Source organism: Muscardinus avellanarius (assembly GCF_963383645.1).
Source record: "Muscardinus avellanarius genome assembly, chromosome: 3".
Classification (NCBI taxonomy): domain Eukaryota; kingdom Metazoa; phylum Chordata; class Mammalia; order Rodentia; family Gliridae; genus Muscardinus; species Muscardinus avellanarius.
In genome coordinates this window covers 120415415-120441452 of record NC_137788.1, presented here as the reverse complement: position 1 = coordinate 120441452, position 26038 = coordinate 120415415, and the positions used below count along the sequence as shown (strand labels likewise).

Below are 26038 nucleotides of genomic sequence, written 5' to 3'. Positions count from 1 at the left end.
GAAGATGGTCGCAGGGAAGAGTTGAGATGGGGATAAGGTTCTGACTTAGATAACGAGGTAGATAATCCCAATAACATATCGAGGAGTCAAAGAAGAGCAAATATGGAGAAATGGGCTTTACTTTGATTATGTGAGTTCACGGTGCTTCTGCCACGTATGGCAGTGATGCCCAGTGTGTGGAGGTGCAGGTGGAAGGGTTGAAAACAAGGTGACGGGAAGAGACAGATTTGAGAACTGTGTGAATAGAGGAGTTTAAGCCCCCATAGTGGGTGAGATGGCCAGTGGGAAAGAGTAGGGCCTGAGAAGGACCCAGGACAAAATCCCTTCCGGCCCTGACGTTTCTGGGGAAGGAAGGCGGATTGCCTTCCCCAGCAGTTATGTCTACCCCCAAAATGGGGTGTGTGTGTGTGTGTGTGTGTGTGTGTGTGTGTGTGTAGTACTAAGGATTGAACTCAGGGGCATTCTACCTCTGAGCTATATTCCCAGCCCTATTTTTATTTATTTATTTATTTGTGTGGAGGGGGAATGAAGTCAGGGCCTCACACATGCTAAGTAAGTGCTTTACCGCTGAGCAACATCCGCAGCCCCTAGACATTTTTTTTTTATTTTGAAACGGTTTCATTTAACTGCTGAGAGCTTCACTTAAGTTGTTGAGGCTGGCCTCAAACCTGTGATCTGGGCGTGGTGGTACATGCTTGAAATCCTAGCTTTTGGGAGGAGACCAGAGGATTGCGGTTCACGGACAGCCTCAGCCAGCCGCAGCCCTTCGCAACTCGGTGAGACCCTGTTTCAAAAAATAAAAATACTAGCCGGGCATGGTAGCGCACGCTTATAATCCCCTCGCGTGGGGGGCAGAGACAGGAGGATCGTTCAGGTTCGAAGCCAGCCTCTCTGGTTTAAGAGACCCTGCTTCCAAATAAAAAATATAAAAATGGGTCTGGGAGTGTAGCCCGGAGGTAGAAGGGTTTCTAGGAACCCCAGTACCATTAAAAATAAGTAAATAAATAAAAATAAAAATACTAGAACCAGGCCTAGTGGCACATGCTTGTAATCCCAGTACTCAGGAGGCTGAGACTGGAGGATCACGCAGATTCAAAGCCAGCCTCAACTACTTAGTGAGGCTCTTAGCAACTTAGTGAGACCCTGTTTCTAAATAAAATATAAAAGAGGGCTGGGAGTACAGCCCGGAGGTAGAAGGCCCCTGGATTTCATCCCCAGCACCACAAAAATAAATAAATAAATAAATAAACAAACAAACAAACAAACAAACAAACAAACTAAAAAATAGGACTGGGAGGTGTAGCTCAGAGGTGCAATGCCCCTGGGTTCCATCCCCAGTACTGCAAAACAAACAAGCCTGTTATCTTCCAACCTCCCAAGTACTAGAATTACAGGCATGTGCCACCAATCCCTGCTAAATTGTGTGTGTGTGTGTGTGTGTGTGTGTGTGGTATTGGTGATTGAACCCAGGATGGGTCTACCTCTGAGATACACCCCAGCCTTATTTTTTATTCTTTATTTGGGAAACAGGGTCTCACTAAGTTGTGGAGGGCCTAAGTAGCTGAGGCTGGCCACAAACCTGTGGTCCTCCTGTCTCAGCCTCCCAAGTACTGGGATTACAAGCATGTGACACTTTGCCCGGCTAAAAATTATTTTTAGTCTTTTAAAATTATTTATTTATTTATTTATTTTTGCATACTGGGGATCGAACCCAGGGGGATTCTACCTCTCCCCCCAATCTACCTCCCCAGCCCTCCTATTTTTTTTTCTTTATTTTGAAACAAGGTCTAAGTTGCAGAAGGCCTCACTAAGTAGCTGAGGCTGTCTGCGAACCCGGATCCTGTCTCAGCCTCCCAAATGCTGAGATTAAAAGCATGTGCCACCATGCGCAGCTTAAAAATCCTTTTTAAATATATGTGCAAATGAACAGGACCATTTAGGGCTCCTTTAGTGTGTGTGTGTGTGTGTGTGTGTGTGTGTGTGTGTGTGAAGAAAGAGGCATTCTGGTTCACTAGACAAAAAAAATCTATTTTAATTGTATAAAATTTTACATATAAAATACATAGAAAGTACCAAGAAGATAACTAAAATTTTTGAAGCCAAAAGTGGACAGATCAGGGAAAAATATTCTCAAGTTCTTTGGGAATCTTGGATATTTGAGAAAAATAATAAATCCAGGAGATGCAAGGACAATTCTTCCCACAACACATACCCATAACAGTTCTTCTCAGAGGAAGGAGCATAGGAAAAACTGGAGGCTTTATGAATTCTGGGTTATAAATATCAATTAAAAACAGATGGATGCACTTATTTAATGTAAAAGCCTCTACTCCAACCCTAGATGAGTTTCATGGAATACAAAGATAGGGCTTGGAGAATAAAAAAAAAAGCTTCTTTCAAACACTGTTATAATTGTAACTGGTACCTCTGATCCCATATGTACTGGTCACCAAGATGATTTCAAAAGCAAGAAAGCTAGCTGCCTTCCATCTTGCTCCTATTTAATCCAGAAGAACAAATTGTGCCCATTCTACTTTTTTTTTTTTGTACGCGGTACCGGGGATTGAACTCAGGGGCAATCTACCTCCAAGCTACACCCCTAGCCCTAATTTTTATTCTTTATTTTGAAACAGGGTCTCCCTAAGTTGCAGAGGGCCTCGCTAAGTAGCTGAGGCTGGCTGTGAACTGTCATTCTCCTATCTCAGCCTCTCAAGTACTGGGATTACAAGTGTGTGTCACCACACCCGGCACTGACCCTATATTTGCGAGGCTGAGACAGGAGGATCACAAGTTCTCAGCCAGCCTCAGCTACTTAGTGAGGCCCTCCACAACTTAGTGTGACCCTGTTTCAAAATTAGAAATAAAATAGGTCTGGGGTGTAACCCAGAGGTAGAGCGCCTCTGAGTTTTATACATAGTGAAAAAAGAGAGGGGGGTGGAGAGGGAGGGAGGGGAAGAAAGGAACTCCACTTCTGAATACAAAGGTAGGGAAGCCTCAAAACAAATGTCAAAGAAAGGAGTAATCGTGAGAAATAGAAGTGTGCCACCCAGGCCTAGCTCCTGATAAACCAAAGCCAAAGGCTTCTTACTCATATCCTGTTTGAGTCCCAGAAAAAGCAAGAATGAGGATGAGTTGCTGGACCTACTGGTGCACGCCTATAATCAGAGTACTTGGGAGGCTGAGGCAGGAGGATCAGAGGCTTTTGAGGATAGCCTCAGCAATTTAGTGAGACTCTCAGTAACCTAGCAAGACCCTATTTCAAAACATAAGGGCTAAGAAGTGTAATTAGAGGTAGAATGCCCCTGGGTTCAATCCCCAATATCATACACATACATACACACACAAGGGTGAGGGTGGAGCACACAGTCCTTATTTAGCCTACCTGTTCTTTTATAAGAAGACATGAACACTTATTCAATCATATTGTGCTTTTCAAATGAATACACAGAGTTAATCTGGAAATTTAAGAGCGAACAGAACCCTAAAGACAGCCTGCTCTTTCTTGTAAAGTGGAATGGGGATATTTCAAATGAAACCACATCTAAAAACTAGATGTTAGAAAAGAGATCTCATTAGAATGTTCTTGGGTTAAATCCCCAGTACAAAAAGCAAAGGGATCTCTTAGCAAATAGAAATCCAGGTGTAGAATTTATACATATATATAATCTATATTTTAAAGTATAAAACTGAGAAAGTATGTACAGAAGTCATCCTAAGTCTTAGAAAGGAAACATATCAAAAAAGAAAAAAAGGCCAGGAGAGGATGGTCAGTAAGTGGGTCGATGCTTAGCAGTTGGAAGAATGCATGTTGCCCAACTGCCCTGCAGCCAGCATGAGAATGTCTTTCTTCTCCTTGTGGAAGCGCAGCTCCTTGCCGGCCAGCCGGGCTTCGTCCAGCTCCCGCTCCGTGGAGGCCAGCTCCCTTGACAATGCCCCTGGCACACTCTGCTCCCGGCTCACCCAGTCCAAGGCCATTTGGTGGCGAATATCATCATCCAGGGCCCGGTGAGAATAATGAGCCAGCACCTCCTAGTTGGGGAGGGAACGTGAAGGTCACTGAGAAGGTAGATGTTCACGTCATACCCTACTGACCCGATGGAAGTAGGCACGCTTAGCCTTGCTCCTAACTGAAGTCAGCACCCAAGTAAGTCCTCCAAGCACTTGTGTGTGTGTGTGGGGGGGGGTACTAAGGATGCTACACCCCCTAGGCCATATATATATATATATTTTTTTTTTTCAGTACTGGTGATGAAACCCAGGGGTTCCATCAAAGTTGCTACTTCTGAGCAACATTCCCAGCCCTATTTTTTTTTTTTTAACAGGATCTCACTGAGTTGCAAAGATAAGTAGCTGAGGCTGGCTTCGAACCTGCCCAATCCTCCTGTCTCAGCCTCCCAAATGCTGGGATTACAAGCATGTGCCACCACACTCGGCTCTTTTGTTTTTGAAGGAGGGTTTCGCTAAGCTGCTGAAAGTCTCACTGTGTTGCTGAGGCTGTCCTCAAACCTGTGATTCTCCTCTCTCAGCCTCCCAAGTACTCCAAGGAGATTCTTAAGGGAAATTTCCTGGTGGGGGAAGCAAGGCAGTCCAAAAAAAGAAAAAAGAAATTACAGTGAAGATTTAAATAAAATTACAGCCGTGAAGGAGGCACTTAAGTAAGGCTTTCAATATTTACAACCTGGTAACCACAGGCCTGCTTATTTCTAACATAGCAGCTACCTCAAAGTCATCCTACCCTACCCCCTTCTACCTGCTCCCCTCACCTATGTGGTCTCTTACCTGCCGAGAGCACTGTCTTTCCCTCATGGCCTTAAGGCTGCCATTCCAGTGCAGCAGCTGAAAAACTGTCATTAGCTCCTGGGGGAAGAAGATATGAAGTACCAGGAATGTGACTGTATATTGGTAGCTTGCATCAGAATTACATGAAGAACTTTTTACAAGCCGGGTGTGGTGGCGCACGCTTGTAATCTCCGCGCTTGGGAGGCTGAGACATGATCACGCAGGTTCGAAGCCAGCCTCAGCTACTTAGTGAGGCTCTCAGCAACTTAGTGAGACCCTGTTTCCAAATAAAATAGAAAATGGGTCTGGGAGTATAGCCCGGAGGTAGAAAGCCTCTGGGTTCCATCCCCAGTACCAATAAATAAACAAACAAACAAACAGGGTCTTGCCAAATAGCTGAGGCTGGCCTTGAACCCGCTTCCACTTTTAGCCTCCCAAGTACTGGGATTATAGGCATGCACCGACTGGGCTGAGGTATTTATATTCTTAAAAATATTTTCTCTGCCGGGCGTGGTGGCGCACGCTTGGCTTGTAATCCCCGCGCTTGGGAGGCCGAGACAGGAGGATCACGCAGGTTCAAAGCCAGCCTCAGCTACTTAGTGAGACCCTGTTTCCAAATAAAATATAAAATGGGTCTGGGAGTATAGCCCAGAGGTAGAAAGCCTCTGAGTTCCACCCCCAGTACCACAAAAATATATTTTTTATCAACTTTCTTTTCCTTTCTTTTAGTCTCAGTGAGAGATTGATTAGAGAGAGAGAGAGAGAAAGTGTGTGTGTGTGTGTGTGTGTGTGTGTGTGTGTGTGTGTGTGTGTGTAAGCAGGCTGACCTGTTATATCAGTGCCAGGGAAGTAGGTAGAATAGTACCTGGAACTCCAACATTGACTTGCCCTTGTTGGATTCCAACATGAATCGGAAGGCACCAATCCCTGTATTTGGGTTGTCAGCTTCCTCCCTGTTACCCTAATAAAATGAAAGGAAAAGACAACAGACTTTCAGTCAGAATTATCATCTCATGTAGCCCTACCCAAAAGAAATACAACACGAGCCACATATTTAATTTTAAAATTTCCAGTTGCCATTGCCATATTAAAATGAAAGTAAACCAGTAGAATTATTATTTTATATATATATGTATATATGTGTGTGTGTGTCTGTGTGTGTATATATATATATATATATATATATATATATATATATATATATTTTTTTTTTTTTTTTTTTGGTGGTACTGGGGTTCCTGGAAGCCTTCTACCTCCGGCTACACTCCCACGGGCTACACTCCCAGACCTATTTTTATACGTTTTTTATGTGGAAACAGGGTCTCTTAAGCCAGCGTGGCTGGCTTCAAACCTGCGCGATCCTCCTGTCTCTGCCTCCCAAGCGCAGGGATTACAAGCGTGCGCCACCATGCCTGGCCAGTAGAATTAATTTTAAGAGTGTATTTTAAGCCAGGCGTGGTGACGCACACTTGTAATCACAGTAGTTGGGAGGCTGTGTCAGGAGGCTCACAGGTTTGAGGCCAGCCTCAGCTGCTTAGTGAGGCCTTCTGCAACTTAGTGAGACCCTGTTCCAAATAAAGAAGAAAAAATAGGACTGGGGATTTAGCTCAGAGGTAGAATGCCCCTGGGTTCAATCCCCAGTCCTACAAAAAATAAAGAGTATAATTTAGCCAGGTATGGTGGCACATGCCAGTCATTCCAGTACTTGGGAAGCTGGAGCAGGAGAATCACAGGTTTCAGGCCAGCCTCATTGATTTAGCGAAACTCTCAGCAACCTAATGAGACCCTGTTTCAAAATAAAACATCAGTCAGGTGTGGTGAGGTATGCTTTTAATCCCAGCATTTGGGAGACTGACACAGGAGGATTGTGGTTTGCATGAGGCCCTTTGCAACTTAGACTCCATTTCAAAATAAAAAATAGAAGCTGGGCGTGGTGGCACATGCTTGTAATCCCAGTGCTTGGGAGGCTGAAACAGCAGGATTGCATAGGTTCGAAGCCAGCCTCAGCTACTTAGGCTCTCAGCAATTTAGTGAGACCCTATTTCCAAATAAATATAAAATAAGTCTGGGAGTATAGCCCAGAGGTAGAAAAGATCCTGAGTTCCACCTCCAGTACCACCAAAAAAAAAAAAAAAAAAAAAACCATAAAAAGGGCCAGTGACCCCGGCATATGCCTGCAATCCCAGTACTTAGGATGCTGAGACAGGAGAGTAACAGGCTGGAGGACAGCCTTAGCAAGTGGTGAAATTCTCATCAACCTAGTGAGATCCTCTTTCAAAGTAAAAAATAAAAATAGGGTTAAGGGTGTAGCTCGTAAGTAGAATGCCACTGGGTTAAATCTCCAGTACCCTCCCCCTACACACACACACACACACACACACACACACACACACACACACACAAGGGGCTGGAGGAGTAGCTTGGAGGTAAAATGCCCTGAGTTCAATACCCAGTATCATACACACATTAAAAAAAAAGTATATTTTAGTTGGGTGTGGTGGCACATGACTGTAATTCCAGTATTTGGGAGGCTGAGACAGGAGGAGTGCAGGTTCAAGGCTGGCCTCAGCAATTTAGCAAGACCCTGTTTTTCTAAAACCTAAAAGAGAAGCCAGGCGTGGTGGCTCACGCTTGTAATCCCAGCGTTCGGGAGGCTGAGACCGGAGGATCGCGGTTCGCGGACAGCCTCAGCTACTTAGTGAGGCCTCTGCAACTCAGTGAGACCCTCTTTCAAAATGAAGAATAAAAAATAGGGCAGGGGGTGTAGCTTGGAGGTCGAATGCCCCTGGGTTCCATCCCCAGACCCGCAAAATAAATAAATAAATAAATAACCTAAAAGAGAAAAAAGACAAAACACTTTATAGTATTTCTATAATATTTACACTATTTGTTTATGGTATTTAATGGCATTCATCTTATTTACTAATAAGATGAAGTAATAGAGGCAGGAGACATGACTATAGAAACATCTGTGTACAAGGGAACAGCTCTTGCCCACTCCTTGCCATGTGACAGCCTGAGTCACCTTACCAGCAAGAGGGCTGTCAGCAGATGAGGTCCCTTGACCCGGGACCTGACCATGATTCATAACAAACTTCTTTTCTTTATAACGTAAAAACAATCGGCCTGGGGATGTAGCTCAGTGGTAGAGCACTTACTAGTACATAGGATATCTGGGTTTGATCCTGAGCATCTCAAAAAGATTCCGAGCCCAGTGTGGCTCTATCACTGAGCACCACCCCTAGCCCCTCACTTTTTTTTTTTTTTTAACACATCTCACAAGTTTCTGGCTGGCCTCCCTTTCTCTCCTTCCTTCCAACTCCAAGTTACTCACATTGAAAGATGCCAGGGCCTCAGAGACACTCTTCTCAATGAACTCATCCGTGATTCTTCGGGAAGGGTGTTCATTAAACACGGAGTTCATTAGTGCGATCTTTGCCGCGCTCCTCCGGGCCTCAGCTTTTGTGGGACAAAACTAGGCAGGAGAGAGAGAGAGAATGTGTGTACTTGTGCGTCTGAGAGAGAGAAAGGAACAGTGGGAGGAAATACCTAAGAGAGAAGACGCCTGGATGTGCTTTGGGTAAATCGGCTGTGTTCAACACTTTCCAAAGGTTTTCTTTTAAAATGGTTGAGATGTTTGGAAACATTTTGATTCAACATCCTGAAGTCATTAAGGAGCTGGAGACGGCTGGAGCTCACACCAAATGAATGCACACTGAAGAAGGCTGCTGAAGCCAGCATCTAAGCACCGGACAGGAAAAATACCTCTGCTTACACTGTCAACAGAATTAACTACTCAAAAGCCAGATTCTGGCTAGCCTGTTAGAAGCCTGTATCTTGTTCTCATGCTCAGTGAACAGGCAAGGTTTTTTGGATTCTTCGAAGGAACCTGAGAACAGAGCTGTGTTGATCCTGCTTCTGAAGAGGAAGCCCCGTCTTGATCAGATGGGAGTCTTGGACATCATGTTTAGCTATGCAGAGGCATTTTCCCCATCAATGCAGTGAGCCAAAGCAGCCGTCCCCAAAGAGGGTCTAGGTCTGAAGAAATTGAGTCTTCATAAAATTTTTTCTGCCAGGCATAGTGGCACATGCTTGTAATACCAGTACTTGGGAGGCTGAGACAGGAGGAACATGGGTTCGAGGGCAAGCCCCAGCAACCTAGTGAGACCCTCTAATTCAGTGAAATCCTGTTTCAAAATAAAATAGGGCCAGGGATGTAGCTTGGAATTAGAATGCTCCTGAGTTCATGCCAAGACATCCTGCTGCCTCGGCATCTATGTGTTGAGACCCCCACTCCACATAGTTAAATTCGGCAGAAAGCCCCGAGAAAGAGGTGTCGTCTCTGGCCAAAGTACCCCCCACTTTTAGATACCCTTCACTATTATTCCTTTTAACTTTCTACACGAATTGCTCCAGTGATGTGAAATTAAGACTATAAATAGAAACTGAGTCCGTGGAAATAAACTCTCTAATAATTTGCCTAAACGTCCTTGGCTCTGCTCAATAACAATAAAAACTGGCCAGAATTCAGATGCTGTGATAAGCATTCCAGCTGCAGCAATTACAAAGGGTCTCTGACCCTCACTATCACTAACTTAGGTTAAGCTATTAACTCCGGTAAGGTAGTTCAGTTTAAGGTAACTCTGTTTACCCTTGAGATCCTGCCTAGAGACAGAGAAGATAAAAACCTTGTGTGTGACCTTAAAGCAATTTAGTTGATAAACAACTTAGTTGCCCAAATACAATAGACTCAAGGAAAAAGATTGGTGACTTTTACGCCCAGTGTAAATATTCCTGAAGACAGAGAGGCTGACCGCATGGTTAATGAATATGACAAAATAAAGGACAGACGTTCTAAATATATATGTATGAAGGAAAGGAAATACCGTGTAAGAGTAAGAAAGCATTTTTGCATGAAGAAGAGCTTATCATAAGAAAGTCCCAACTGGGAAAGAAAGGAATTAGAAAGTTAGAAGCAGGTTGCAGAGGGTTTGTGACAGAGAAATGGGTTATTAAAGATGGTTAGACTTTTAATAGGCTTATTGTCTAAAGAAGAGTGCTCAGCAGTTAAGGAAATACATCTGACAATTAAAACCAAGAACTTTGTGGTGTTGTTTGTGGTATTTTGTCTGCAAAACTGTGTTGTGAGTTTGCTTAAGCTTTCAGATTTAGAAGGTAAAACGCCAACACCTGGAGAAACTCTATCACATCCACCTGAATCACCACATCTCCCCACACTTGCTATATGAACTGAGCCCAAAAGATGGAAAGTTCCAAGAAAGCCAAAGAAGATTCCCCGAGAAACCCCCAAGCCTTGGCCATGCTTGTTTATTTTGGGAAGTGGCCCCCTGGGACTGCTTATCTGCAAAGACCTTGGAAAAGAATCAGGAGTCAGGAGTCAATCTCTCGAAGGCCAACAGCCAGCTGAAGGACTAGTTTTATTACCTTTGTTTACATGTCATTCATTATTATTTCACAATGATTACACCCACCTCCCTTTTCTCTTATTATTAACTTTACTGGTGAGGGGTATAAATTTCTTGGAGTTTTTGTAATAAAGTGTCATTGGCTCAAGAAGCCTTTGTCCACCTCAGATTCTTTCCCAAGCGTCGTACCTAAAAAACTTAGGGAATTCATAGAGGGGAAGGAATCGCTGCAGATAAGTTTCTGCAGGACATCACCTGCCTTTTGCCCCATCTTTCTGAGGATTTGACCGGGAGCTGACAATAACGACCCAACTGAGATTAGTCGGCAACAAGTTCAAACCCTAGCAACAACAACAACAAAAATCCTCAATGGGAAGAAAGGAAAAGAGAAGGAGTGACTAGGGGAAGGGAATAAAAAACAAAGAAAAGAAAAGAGAAAATTAAGAGCCAGGTGTGATGGCACATGCTTGTAATCCCATCATTTAGGAGGCCAAGATAGGAGGAGGAGCCCAGCAAATTAGCAAGATCTTATTTCAAAATGAAAAATGAAATAGGACTAGGAGTATAGCTAAAAGGTAAAATGTCCCTGAGTTCTATGCCCAGTAACATGCACAAAATAAGTCACAATTTATTTTTATGTGTGGAGGGGGGTTGAACCCAGGGGCATTCTACCTCTGAACTATACCCCCAGCCCTATTTTTATTATTTTTTTTAACAAGGTCTCACTAAGTTGCTGAGCACCTCACTAAGTAGTTGAAGCTGATGGTGAACCTGTGATCCTCCTGTCTCAGCCTCCCAAATACTGGGATTACCATGCCTGGCTACCCACAGTCTTTCTGCTTCTTCAGTTTCTCTGCTTCTGTTTCTCTATTACTAACCTACTCCCTACTCTAGAGTTTTTGAAAAAGTTATCAGGGAAGAAAACCACAAGGAAAAAATTAGCCTGTGGATATAAAATTTTTTCAAACCAGATATAAAATGTATAAGCTAAAAGAGACCAATAAGTATAATCCTACTCTTTTAGAAAATAACAGAAGCCTGGCACGGTGGCACACACTTGTAATCCCAGCTCTTGGAAGTCTGAGACAGGAGGACTGCACTGGTTCGAAGCCAGCCTCAGCTACTTAGTGAGGCTCTCAGCAACTTAGTGAGACCCTGTTTCCAAATAAAGTATAAAACTAGGTCTGGGAGTATAGCCCAGAGGTAGAAAAGCCCCTGGGTTCCACCCCCAGTGACACACACACAAAAAAAGAAGAAATGACAGAAATTACTTATAATGGTTCAGTTATGGGTATCATCATAAAATTATGAAATCATCATGCAACCTTGTGATGCAGAAGGAAGAAAGAAAAATTTTATTTTTTAATAAGAGAAAGCATCTTGTAATCCCAGTATTTGAGAGGCTGAGACAGGAGGATCGAGGTTCACAGATAGCCTCAACTACTTAGTGAGGCCCTCCACAACTTATTGAGACCCTGTTTCCAAACAAAGAATAAATAGAGCTGGGGGTGTAGCTCAGAGGTAGATTGCCTCTGAGTTCCATCTCCAGTACCTCACAAAAAAGAGAGCATAAGCCGGGTGTGGTGGCGCACGCTTGTAATCCCAGCATTTGGGAGGCTGAGACTGGAGGATCATGGTTCGTGGACAGCCTACTTAGGCCTTCTGCAACTCCGTGAGACCCTGTTTCAAAATTAAGAATAAAAAATTGGGCGGGGGGTATAGCTTGGAGGTCAAATGCCTCTGACCTCCCAAATGCTGAGGTAGAATGTTCCATCCCTAGACCCACAAAAAAAAAAAAGAGAGAGAGAGAGCGAGAGCATAAACATTAGTCATCAGGGTGTATGTTTATTTCCCTGAAATGGCTGAGATTCTGAGGCAAAACATTTAGTCTCCTGATTTATTTATTTATTTATTTATTTATTTATTTATTTATTTATTTATTTATTTTATGTGGTGTGGTACTGAGGCTCAGACTCGGGCATTCTACTTCCAAGCTACATCTCTAGCCCTATTTTTTATTCTTTATTTTGAAACATTACTGATCACATGAACCTGTGATCCTCCTGTCTCAACCTCCCAAGTACTGCGATTACAAGCATGTGGCAGCAAACCCGGCTTCTGGTCACCTGATTTGAAACAAGGCTTCTTTAGGACTGTTTCTATATGAGGCGGAGACTAAGCTGACATGGCTGTCATTCACACAGCAGATTTGTTTAGCACGTGCTGGGCTTTGAATTGGGTGGTAGGGACTAAGTACTAAACAAGAAAGTAGACTTCACCAGGCATGGTGGCATATACCTTTAGTCCTAGTACTGAGGATGCTAAAATAGGAGAATTGTTGCTCAGACCTCAGCAACCTAGCACGACTCTTAGCAACCTAGCTATTCTTCAAAACAAAACAAAATTTAAAAAGGACTAGGGAGCCGGGCATGGTGGCGCACGCTTGTAATCCCGCACTTGGGAGGCAGAGACAGGAGGATTGCGCAGGTTCGAAGCCAGCCTCGCTGACTTAAGAGACCGTTTCCAAATATAGAAAAATATATAAAATAGGTCTGGGAGTGTAGCCCAGAGGTAGAAGGGTTTCCAGGAACCCCAGTACCACCAAAATAAATAAGTAAAATAAAAAGGACTAGGGATAGTCAGGTGTGGTGGTGCACATTTGTAATCCTAGGACTTGGGAGGCTGATACAAGAGAATTACAGTTTTGTGTTCAGCCTCAGCTACTTAGTGAGGTATTCTGAAATTTAGGGAGACCCTGTTCCAAAATAAAGAATTAGAAATAGGGCTGGGGTATAGCTTGGAAATAGAATGCCCCTGGGGTTCCATCCCCAGTTCCACAAAAAAGGGGGAGCTAAGAGTATAGCTCAGAGGTAGAATGCCCTTAAATTTAATCTCCAGTACAAAGTAGAATATAGAGGAGATGGAGGAGGAGAAGAAAGAGGTAGAAGAGGAGACTGGAGGGGAGAAAGAAAGGAAGGAGGGAGGGAGAGAGGGAGAAGAAAGACTTAGCATTGGCAAGGCTCTAGGTTCAAAAGATTATATTCTTTTTTTATTTTTTTGGTACTGAGGGTGGAACCCAGGAGATTTTCTATCTCTGAGCCATACTCCCAGACCTATTTTTTATACTTTATTTGGAAACAGGGTCTCACTAATTTGCTGAGAGCCTCATTAAATAGCACAGGCTGGCTTCGAACATGTGCGATCCTCTAGTCTCAGCCTCCCAAGTGCTGGGATTACAAGTGTGTGCCACCATGCCCAGCAATATATTCTACTTAATGTTATAGATGGGGAAAAAGAAGCCCAGAGAAGTTGCCTGACTTACCTTATGGGCAATTAGGGAATGAAATTTTTGTGTTGGGGGAGTGCTGGGGATTGAACCTAGGATTCTACCTCCAAGCTACAACCCAGCCCTATTTTTCACTTATTTATTTATTTATTTATTTATGGTGGTACTGGGGTTTCTGGAAACCCTTCTAACTCTGGACTGCACTCTCAGACCTACTTTATATTTTTATTTGGTCTCTTAAGCCAGAGAGGCTGGCTTCGAACCTGAGTGATCCTCCTGTCTCCGCCTCCCAAGCATGGGGATTACAAGCGTGCGCCACTACGCCCGGCCCTATTTTTCATTCTTTACTTTGAAACAGGGTCTCACTAAGTAGCTGAGGTTGGCCACGAACCCAGATCCTCTTATCTCAGCTTTGGCTTTTAGGGAATGAGCATTTGAATCACCTCTTAGATGTCCCTATCATACACAGTCCCTTCCTTTTGATCTTTTAGAGAACTTAAACATTGCTTTCTTTGGTAATTGCCGATGAAAAAATTCTGGGGCAAAGAAAGCTTGCTCTAGATCCTCCAGAAGACACAGCAGGACATTGGGATGCAATAATGGAAGAGCGTTCAGAACAAGGCTGGGTGCTCACAGTCTTATACAGTGAATAAAGATGTGTTCATCACTGCTCAGAAGCAAAATGGCTTCCAGTTTTTGCAGGCTGAAGGAGAAGCCTGCTACTGATGTGCTTTCATGACCTAATGAGCCTTACATGCTTGCCAGAATGGTTTGCCCAGACTTGGTTTAGGTCCCCTACTGCATGATTTCAGGCAGAGATTTAATGGCCAAAGTGATAGAGAACGCCCTTAGAACCAAGCATTTATCTTTGCCACTGCTGCCCCATGACTCTTACCTGGAAACTCCCAAAGCAACTTCCCCCAGGCAGGGTGACGTAGCAGACGTAGGGAGGGCTGCTAGAGGGAACCATCTCGTAAACCACCAGAGCCCCATTCTTCAAGTCAGCCCCGCGAGACTGCTTCATCTGCCAGAATTCCTGAAGTGCCTCCACCACATTCACTACAAAAGAAGAAGTAGCTGAAGGTCAGCCATGACAACACCTCTGAGTGGTGCTGGACTTCAGTAAGGTGCCTACCTACGTTAAGCGTCCCTTAGCTCCCTAACACCGTTTAAACTGAGGTTTGGCTGTAGCTCCGTGGTAGAGCACTTCCCTGGCATGCACGAAGCCCTGGTCCAATCCCCAGCACAGCAAAAGCAAAACCAACAGCAACAACAACCAAAAAAAGGCATTTAAATTAGTAAACCCAAACTGTCTGTGATCAAATTAAATTGCATAGAAGACAAGAGTACATCTGCCCTCCCCCCAACTTTAGCTCATACTTTAATTAGTCCTAGACACCAAAGGACTAACTTAAATATCAGACCATTACCACTGCCTCATGAAGTACAAGAAGATTGTTCTACAAGTGGCCAGCTAGCCTAGGGCAAGAGAAGCCATCACAGTAGTTAAGTGCAAGCACTTATGGAATATTTATTGTATAAGGCCTTTCCCTAAGTGCTTTCTTTACCTATTTAATCAGAATAAGCTTATGAGGGAAGTATGTGTGTGTGTGTGTTCAGGGATTGAACCCAGAGGCATTCTACCTCCAAGACATACACCCAGCTTTATTTAATTTTTGTTTTATTTTGTTTTGAAACAGTTTCTCACTATGTTGCTGAGCGTCTCTCTACATTGCTGAGGCTGGCCTTAAACCCAGGATCCTCCTGTCTCAATGTCCCAAATACTAGGATTATAGGTGTGTACCACCACATCTGAGTGGCAGGTACTTTTGTTATCCCTATTTTACAAATGAGGGGAATGAGATAGATAGAAAGGAGTTAAGTAACTGGCCGTGTGTGTGTGTGTGTGACGGGATTGAACCCAAGGGCATTCTACCTCTGGATTATAGGCATGCCACCATGCACGGCTATTGAAGAACTGTATGTCAGGAAGCACTACTCCACGGGCTTCTCCTGCTCCTTCACACACTGAGAAGCCAAGATTGCAAAGCCCCACTGCTCTTCCTTGGACCATTTATCAGGACAGTGTTTACAGCAAGAAACCTTGAGTCTTCGGGGAATGGAATCGTGGCCTCAGTGCAGATATGGTGATAGACTTTGAAGGCAGAAGCTGAGGCTGTCAATTCACTTATGCTGTCTGCAGCAGGAGATCTGAGAGCACATTTTCTTTATTATTTCTTTCTTTCTTTCTTTCTTTCTTTCTTTCTTTCTTTCTTTCTTTCTTTCTTTCTTTCTTTCTTTCTTTATGTGTATAATACTGGGAATTGAACCCAGGGGCATTCTACCTCTGAGCTACATTCCCAGTCCTATTTCATTTTTATTTTGAAACATTGTCTTGCTAGGTTGATAAGTCTCACTACTTCCTGAGGCTATCCTCAAACCTGTGATCTCCTTGTCTCAGCCTCCCAGTACCAGGATTATAGACATAGACTTCCACGTCTACCTCAGCACATTTTCATCAAGCAAAAAAACTGGAGCATTTAATAGGTGTGAGGCTCTATTCTCGCTATTAGGAGATATGAAGAACACCATATCTATCATCAAGGTGTTCAAAATCTAGCTGCCAAGCTGGGCTTAGTGGTGTATGCCTATAATCTCAGTACTTGGGAGGCTGAAAAAAGGATTGCAAATTCAAGACCAGCCTCAGAATCATAGTGAGATTTTCAGCAACCTAGCAAGACCCTGTTTTGAACAAAAAATAAAAAAGATGGGGGGGGGCAGACATGGTGGTATAGACTTGTAATCCCAGTACTTGGGAGGCTGAGACAGGAGGATTGTGGTTTATGGACAGCCTCAGCTACTTACTGAGGCCCTTTACAACTCAGTGAGACCCTGTTTCCAAATAAAGAATAAAAAATAGGTCTGGAGGTATAGCTCAGAGGTAGAATGCCCTTGGGTTCTATCCCCAGTACCGCATAGTAAATAAATAAATAAATAAATAAATAAATAAATAAGCCAGGCGTGGTGGCGCATGCTTATAATCCCTGCACTTGGGAGGCTGAGACAAGAGGATCACACAAGTTCGAAGCCAGCCTCAGCTACTTAGGCTCTTAGCAACTTAGTGAGACCTTGTTTCCAAATAAAATATAAAAATAGGTCTGGGAGTATAGCCCAGAGGTAGAAAGCCTCTGGGCTCCACCCCCAGAACCACAAAAAAATAAAAATAAATATCTATATGGCTGGAGGTGTAGCCCAGAGGTAGAATGTACCAGGGTTCAATTCCTAGCATCCTCCCCCACAAAAAAAGAGGCCTGGGGGTGTGCTCAGAGGCAGAATGCTCCTAAGTTACATCCCCAGTATCCAAAAATAAAGATAAAAATCTAACTGCCAATAATAAGTTAGCTTATCTTCTCTGCAACTGAAACAGGGTCCCATATACTGGCCAGTGTTTAGAAAGCAGAATAAGCCTTTTGAATACCCTGAATTTAACTGACTTTTCAGAATGTTCCTGCTTCTGTTAAAAGGCAGCATGGAAAGGAGGCACTCTCTTTCCCAGCCTTGGTTTTGAAAAGGGCTCTTCAAAGGTCACCACTACCCAGAAAGCGTGGCCATCTTTGTCCTTTCCATTGAGATCTTTTCATGCACTGGGTGACAGCTTTCCTGACATGCAAACAACAGGGAGAATCGTGGAATAAAAGAGAAGGGGAGGAGACACCAGAACTGGGAAGGTCCTAGTAGAAAGCATGCTGTCCATTCCATAGCAAGTGAAATCCCTCTTGGCATGGAGTATCGGACTGTTTTTAAATGGCTCCTTAAAACTAAAGGAAATGAGGAGTCTGATTTCAAAAATACTGAGTATTAAACGAGAAACTGAAAAATGGTCAGAAAAAGCAAGTAATTGTGATCTGCATTTGGAAATGTTCACAGAGTGATTTTTGAAGCTGGCGAGAACTTTAGAGGTCATCCAGCGGCCTGAGGTCACACAGCTGTTATGGAGCTGGGGTATGAATCTGAAAATCCTGACATCAATATTCTTTCTAGTTTGGGAGTCTTAATCCAGAGTTTAAAGTCCAATCCATGGTTGAGCTTCATGGGAGTTCACCCTAAAACTAAAATTGTTAAGTAAACTGGGCATGGAGGCGCATGTTTGTAATCCCTATGCTTGAGAGGCTGAGACAGGAGTATCGCACAGGTTCGAAGCCAGCCTCAGCTACTTAGTGAGGCTCTCAGCAACTGAGTGAGACCCTGTTTCCAAATAAACTATAAAATAGGTCTGGGAGTGTATCCCTCGGTTCCACCCCCAGGACCATCAAAAAGAAAAATAAATAAATAAAACTGTTAAGTAAAATTGTATGTGTGTGTGTGTGTGTGTGTGTGTATGTGTGTGTGTGTGTATATGTGTGTGTATGCACCCGTGCACACATGTGCTTGCCCATGAGTGTTTGTACATGTGTCAGGGGTGTGCCCATAGTTTTTATTAGATTTTCAGTATAGTTAAAGTACAGTGATGTGGAAAATACACACATTTGACAGATGAAATTACTTTCTGGAGGTCACTGACAGATGTTGGTCTAAAAAGGAAAAAAGGACGTAGATAAAATTGTTTATGTGCTTATACCATGATGTTGAATAACAACACAAAAGAAAACAATTTTGGTTTTTGCCATTAAAAGATAAAATATTAAAGCCAGATGTGGTAGTACACACTTATAATCCCAATACTTGGGAGGCTGAGACAGGAGGATCACAGGTTCCTGGCCAGCCTCAGCTACTTAGTGAGACCCTCTGTAACTTAGTGAGACATTGTTTCAAAATAAAGACTAAAAAATAGGTTTGGAGTATAGCTCAGAGGTAGAATGCCCCTGGGTTCAATCCCCAGTACTGCAAAAAAAAAAAGAAAAAAAGATAAAATATTAGATGAATGTCTAAGTTATGAGAGGTATGGATCATTTATCCACCAGAATAAAAATATTAAAACAACACATGGGCCGGGCGTGGTGGCGCACACTTGTAATCCCCGCGCTTGGGAGGCTGAGACAGGAGGATTGCACAGGTTTGAAGCCAGCCTCAGCTACTTAGGCTTTCAGCAACTTAGTGACACCCTGTTTCCAAAAAATATATATAAAAGTCTGGGAGTATAGCCCGGAGGTAGAAAGCCTCTGGGTTCCACCCCCAATACCACCCAAAAATAAAAAATAAAATAAAACAACACATGGGGTCTGGGGGTGTATCTAGTGATAGAGCGCATGCTCAGTGTGACTGAAGCCCTGGTTCAGTTCTTAGCACCAAAACCTAACACATGAAACTACAGAAGAAATTATATCATAAGATTAAATATGAACTGGGCATAGTGGCACACACACCTGTAATCCCAGTACTTGGGAGGCTGAAATAGAAAGATTGTAGGTTCCAGGACAGCCTCAGCAAGTAGTGAGACTTTCATCAACCTAGTGAAACTGTTTCAAAAATAAAATTAAAACCCCAGGTGTGGTGGCACACGCTTGTAATCCCAGTGCTTGGGAGGCTGAGACAGGAGGATCACACTGGTTCAAAGCCAGCCTCACCTACTTAGTGAGGCTCTCAGCAACTTAGTGAGACCCTGTTTCCAAATAAAGTATAAAATAGGTCTGGGAGAATAGCCCAGAGGTAGAAAAGCCCCTGGGTTCCACCCCCAATACCTAAATAAATAAATAAAGCAAGCAAGCTAGCTAGCTAGCTAGCTGGGGGTGTAGGTTGGAGGTAGAGTGCCCCTGGGTTCAGTATGCAGTACCACAAACCAAACAAAATCACTCCCTTAAATATAAGGGAGCAGAGCTGGGTATGGTGGCGCACACTTGTAATCCCCGCACTTGGGAGGCTGAGACAAGAGGATCACACAGGTTGGAAGCCAGCCTCAGCTACTTAGTGAGGTTCTCAGCAACTTAGTGAGACCCTGTTTCCAAATAAAGTATAAAATAGGTCTGGGAGTATAGCCGGGAAGTAGAAAAGCCCCTGGGTTTCACCCCTAATACCACACACACACAAAAGGAGAAGGAATAAAGGGATGATAGACAATGAAATTGAGAAGTGAGTAAAAACGTTTCCTTGATCCTACAGGTTTGTGAGAAGAGGCTGGCCTAGCTTGATTCAAGTTATTAGCCGGGCATGGTGGCTCACGCTTGTAATACCAACACATGGGAGGCTGAGACAGGAGGATCACACAGGTTCAAAGCCAGCCTCAGCTACTTAGTGAGGCTTTCAGCAACTTAGCAAGACCCTGTCTCCAAATAAAATATAAAATAGGTCTGGGAGTATAGCTGGGAAGTAGAAAAGCCCCTGGGTTCCACACCCAGTACCACACAAAAAAAGCGCAAGTTATTAAAGTTATTATAGTAAATAGGAAATTTAGGCCAGGCATGGGAGTGCACACTTGTGTAGCTCAGAGGTAGAATACCCTGGGTTCCATCCTCAGTACCACAAAAAAAAAAAAAAAAAAAAAAAGACTTCTAGGCAAGCCAGGCATGGTGGCACACACTTGTAATTCCAGCATTTGGAAGACTGAGACAGTAGGATTGCGGTTCTCAGATAGCCTCAACTACTTAGTGAGGCCCTTTGCAACTCAGTGAAACCCTGTTTCAAAATAAAGAATAAACTGGGTGTGGTGGCACATGCTTGTAATCCCAGCATTTGGGAGGCTGAGATGGGAGGATCGCAGTTTGAGGACAGCCTCAGTTAATATTTAGTGAGGCCCTTTGCAACTCAGTGAAACCCTGTTTCAAAATAAAGAATAAAAAGAAAAATAGGGCTGGGGATGTAGCTTGGATGTAGAATGCCCCTGGCTTCCATCCCTAGTACCACAAAAATAAATAAATAAATAAATAAATAAATAAAATAAAAAATAGGACTGGGGGTATAGCTCGGAGGTAGAATGCCTCTGGGTTCCACTTTCAGTTCTGTAAAAAAAAAAAAACACAAAACAGCTGGGCATGGTGGCGCACGCTTGTAATCCCAGCATTTGGGAGGCTGATACCAGAGGATCGTGGTTCACATACAGCCTCAGCTACTTAGTGAGGCCCTCCATAACTTAGTGAGACCCTGTTTCAGAAATAAAGAATAAAAGTCGGGCATGGTGGCAAAAGCTTATAATCCCTGTGCTTGGGAGGCGGAGACAGGAGGATCCTGCAGGTTCGAAGCCAGCCGCGCTGGCTTAAGAGACTCTGTTTCCAAATTTAAAAAGTATAAAAATAGGTCTGGGAGTGTAGCCCAGAGGTAGAAGGGTTTCTAGGAACCACAGTACCACCAAGAAAAGAAAAAAAGAATAAAAAGTAGGGCTGGGGGTGTAGCTCAGAGGTCAAATGTTCCTGGGTTACATCCACAGACCGGCAAAAAAAAAAAAAAAAAAAAGGATTAAATATTTGCCTTGAGCTGGTAGTAGTGCACACTTGAAATTAATCCCAGCATTTGGGAGGCTGAGACAGAAGAATCATGGTTCCAAGACAGACTCAGCTACTTAGTGAGCCCGTTTGCAACTCAGTGAGACTCTGTTTCAAAATAAAAGAATAAAAAATAGGACTGGGGGTGTAGCTTGGAGGTAGAATGCCCGAGTTCCATTCCTAGTACCACACACACAAAAAAAGCCTTGTTTACCACTTCATCTGCTGATCAATAAATATTTGCTAAATGAATAAATGGGACAGATGAGGCATAGAGAATTTAAGCCATTTCTCTAAAATCAGAGTCACTGTTTGACAGGGCCAGTTCCTCTGATTCCAAATCCTACACACTGTAAACTGATTAAGATCTAACAGTATACTGAGCTACTGAGTGCGCTTGGGCAGGTGGGCATGGCGGGGGATGAAAGACAAGTGAAATAACAGAAGAGCTTTTTGTTTTGTTTTGTTATAAATCCTGGTCTCCACCATGAGTGACAATAAATCTAGACTGAAGTAGGAAAGGTGAATGTGGAGTAGTGAGGAAGAAGATGAAGGGTGTGGACTGAAGATGATGTGTAAGGCACTGCTGGATCGCAGGATGATCTGGACAGAGACCAAAGTAAATTGTTTTCAGGGGAATAGAGCCATCCCCCAAATACCATGCCATCAGTCACAAGGGTATATGGGCTCATGCCAATGGCAGCTTTGCCTATTAATCGAAGCAGAATAAGTGGTTCCATGTGCTGAAGGGCTTCTGAGCCAAATCAGCAGAGATTCTGCTTGCCTAAAGCTGAACTATCTGCCAAGCTTTTATAAAGTCCTGGCTGGACACGCAGACTGGAAATGAGAAACTCAAGAATAATGTAGGATGTGCTGGGCGTGGAGAGGCTGTCTGAAGCCAGGCAGATTGCTCTTTGTCAGCACAATCCCTTTGTTCCCTCATCCTTTCTGAGGAAATTTAAAAGTCTTAGCAAGTCACCCATTTAGAAGCCAAACCAGAGGCTCTCCAGGTAGCAAAGACAAGAAAAAGGGTATATTCCTCTAGATATTTTTTGGCACAGGGGATTGAATCCAGGGGTATTCTACCTCTGAGTTATATATATCCCAAGCCCTATTTATTTTATTTTTTATGGTTCTGGGCATTGAACCCAGGGCATTCTACCTCTGAGCTCCACCCCCAGCCCTATTTTTTTTTAATTTTTAATTTGGAAACAGGATATCACTAAGTTACTGAGATCCTCACTAAGTTGCTGAGGCTGGCTTCGATCCTATGATCTTCCTTGTCTCAGCCTCCCAAGTACTGGGATTACAGGGGTGCGCCACCATACCTGGATTTTTATTTTTATTTTGAAACAAGGTCTTACTAAGTTGCTGAGACTGGCCTTGGACCTATGATACTCCTGTCTCAACCTCCCAAGTACTGGGATCAGAGGCCTCTACCACAGTGCCTGGCTATTCCTCTACCTCTGAGCTACACTCCCAGCCCTCTTTTTTATTCTTATTTTGAAACAGGATTTCACTGAGTTGCAAATGGCCTCACTAAGTAGCTGAGGCTGTTAGCAAACTGCAATTCTTCTTTCTCAGCCTCCCAAATGCTGGGATAACAAGTGTGCACCACCACCCCTGGCTTTATTCTTTATTTTGAAGTAGGGTTTCACTAAGTTATGGAGTGTCCTCACTAAGTAGCTGAGGCTGGCCACGAATCTGTGGTCCTCCTGTCTCAGCTTCCAAGTACTGGGATTACAAGGTGTGCCACCACAGCCGGCTCTAAAATTTTGTTTTTATTGAAATCTTTGCATTTATATCATCAATATTTAGGAGAGGGGAAAAATGAAACATGTTCTTAAGAAAGTAGAACTCTGAGTTATACCCCTAGCCCTATTTTATTTTTTAGTTTGAAATAGTCTGAGTTACAAAGGTCCTCACTAAATTGCTGAAGCTAGCTGGGAACCTATGAATCTCCTGTTTCAGCCTCCCAAGTACTGAAATGACGAGCATGCTACATTATGCCTCGCTTATATTTGAGATTTTGGGGGTTATTTTTGTGTGTGTGTGTATGTGGTACTGAGGATTGAACTCAGGCATTCTACCTCTGAGCTATACCTCCAGCCCTATTTTTATGTTTTATTTTGAAATAGGGTCTAAGTTTCAGAGGGCCTCACAAGATTGCTAAGGCAGGCCACGAGAAAAAATATTAATAATTGTCTTTAAGTACTCATGTGCGCCAGGTGTGGTGGCGCATGCTTGTAATCCCCACCCTTGGGAGGCGGAGACAGGAGGATCATACAGGTTCGTAGTCAGCCTCGCTGGCTTACGAGAGACCCTGTTTCAAATATGTGTGTGTGTGTGTGTGTGTGTGTGTGTGTGTGTGTGTGTATATATACACACACACATATATACATACACACACACACACATATATATATATATACATATATATATATATACACACACACACACACACACACACATATATATATATATATATAGAGAGAGAGAGAGAGAGAGTAGGTCTGGGAGTGTAGCCCGGAGGTAGAAGGGCTTCCAGGAACCCCAGTACCATCAAAAAATCAAAAAAAAGTACTCATTATGTGCCAGTTGCACTATCTCCATTCAAATTAAAATTCATGGGGAAGCTAAAGCTCAGTGAGATTAAATCCCTTTTCCAAAAGCAGAGCTGGCGAGGAACAGAGAGCGTTAAAGCCTGAATGTAAACCAGCCGTGGTGGCACATGCCTTGGAATCACTGTGACAGAGGACTACTTACGGGTTCAAGACCAGCGTCAGCAATTTAGCAAGGTCCCTCTGCAACTCAGAGAGACCCTGTTTCATTTCTTTCTTCTTTCTTTCTTTCTCCTCCCCACCTTTGGTAATGGGGATGGAACCCAGGGGAGAATTCCTCCAAGTTACACCACCAGGCTTATTTTTTATTCTTTTTTATTTTTATTTTTTTCAGGTCTGGGGATGGAACCCAGGGGCATTTGACCTCCGAGCTACACCCCCCTGCCCTATTTTTTATTCTTTATTTTGAAACTGGGTCTCACTGAGTTGCAGAGGGCCTCACTAAGTAGCTGAGGTTGTCTGCAAACCCTGATCCTCCAGGTTTCAGCCTCCCGAACGCTGGGATTACAAGTGTGCGCCACCACGCCCAGCTTTTATGCTTTATTTTGAAACAAGCTCTCACTGAGTTGCAGAGGGCCTCACTAAGTAGCTGAGGCTGTCTGCGAACTGTGATCCTCCTGTCTCAGCCTTCCAAATGCTGGGATGACAAGCTTGCACCACCACACCCGGCTAGACCCTGTTTCAAAATAAAAATAAAATAGGGCTAGGGGTGTAGCACAGAGGTATAATGCCCCTGGGTTCAATCCCCAGTACCACACACATACACACCCAAATAAATAAATACAAATATAAAAAATTCAATAGAAGCCAGGGATTATGTAATCCCAGTATTTGGGAGGCTAAAACAGGAGGATTGCAGATTTATGGCCAGCCTCAGTTACTTAGTGAGGCCTTCTGCAACTTATTGAGACCCTGTTTCAAAATAAAGAATAAAAAATAGGGTTGGGGGTATAGCTCAAGTTAGAATGCCCCGGATTCAATCCCCAGTGCCAAAATAAATAAGTAAATACAAATAAAATAAAATAGAACTGGGGGGAGGTTCAGAGGTAGAATGCCTCTGGGTTCAATTCCCAGTACAAGAGAAAGAAAGAGAGGGGGAGGGGGAGAAAGAAAGACTGGCTGAAGAAAGAAAGGAAGAAAGGCTGTATGTACTCTTTTTACTACACTTCCTAAGGGGGTCAAAAAAAGAAAGCATTATTGTCTATAGAGAAAGCTCTGCAGCTTTTTCCTGAATTAAATAGAAAGTTATATAGTTACTTTTGAATCAATCAAGACTTGGGTAAGCAGACAGAAATGATGTCTTGGAAATTTCAAACTGAAATTCCGAATCCCACACCCTTCACTGTATATTCCTTGTTACTTAAACTATAAATTTGGAACTCGGACTCAGACAGGAAATTCTACACTAGTTAAACAAAAACAAAGAAAATCCTCACATCCCCTTTCCCAGAAATTAGGCATCTTTATGCTGAAGACTTCTAACTGAAATAGGGTTTCTACCTGGCTCGTTTCCACAGAATTTAACATTGAGAAAGCCAAGGCCTGGGATTTATCCTCGGTTCCTGGGCAAGGGCCAGGAAAACAGAGCCAGACAGACAGAGGCCGGAGTTGTGAGGCTCCATACTAAAAAAGTACCAAAGTGAGGTACTAAGTCACAGGAGCTGGCGAGGGCTCAGTGGTCTGGGTCCAGATTTAAAGGCACAATTATTGGGGTTTGTGAAGACACAATGCAACTTCAGGAGTGCAATCTGAAGTTGCACTGGAGATTTTTAGAGCGGAGATAAGGAAGGAATTAAAAAGTCAGCGTTAAGGAGACGGAGTCACTAAACCGGGAATTGCTGGTATCGAGAGGAAAAGGGTGAGAGATGAGAACTCTCATCGTGGATCTGAGATAAAGGGCAGGATCTCACACAATGGGGGACGGGTTCTCCAAGGGGGAGAGACGTTAAGACATTTAAGAATACAAGGAAGAATTTCATTTCTGACTGAGAAAAGGCTGGGAAGAAAGGAGGCTGGACGGGGAGGGGGCCGGAGAACATCATCAACTCACTGAAGTGTGAGCGTGCGCGTCGGGGCGGTGCAGCGCGCCCCAGACTCACCTCGGCCGTAGCCCTGCGTGTGCTTGGCGAAGCTGCGCACCACGGCCTCCACGGCCTCCCGCAGCACGGCCGGGCTCCCCGCCGCCCCGGGCGGCAGCGCCAGCCCCGCGGCCCCCGGCGGCAGCAGCGGCGGCGGCGGCGCGGGCGGCGGCGGGGCCGGCGGGGGGCCCGCGGGGGGTGTGGCGGCGGCGGCCCCCGTCACCCCGGGCCGCAGCGCCCGCAGGGTGCCCCTTCCGCTCGCGCCCACGCCGGGCTGCAGCCGTTGTGCTCGCAGGGTCTCCATCGCGGCCGCAGCAGGGCGCCGAGCCTGCCAGCCTGGCCAGCTAACGGTCCCCGCCACCCGCGTCGGCGAGCGCCCCGGACTGAGGGCGGCGCCGGGCGCGGCCGTCAGTCAAGCCGGAGGGGGCGGGGACGA

General features: G+C 44.1%; 1 protein-coding gene across 1 annotated transcript; it reads right to left on the bottom strand.

Moving 5' to 3' along the window:
• Positions 1-3786: 3786 nt before the first annotated feature.
• On the bottom strand, positions 3787-25906 carry LIX1L (limb and CNS expressed 1 like; the record flags this gene model as incomplete). The annotated part of the gene is made up of 6 exons (XM_080692367.1): positions 3787-4029; positions 4780-4857; positions 5645-5740; positions 8114-8254; positions 14387-14550; positions 25624-25906. The coding sequence occupies 6 exons, from the start codon at positions 25904-25906 to the stop codon at positions 3787-3789; spliced, it is 1005 nt and encodes a 334-aa protein (XP_080548493.1).
• Positions 25907-26038: the final 132 nt, after the last annotated feature.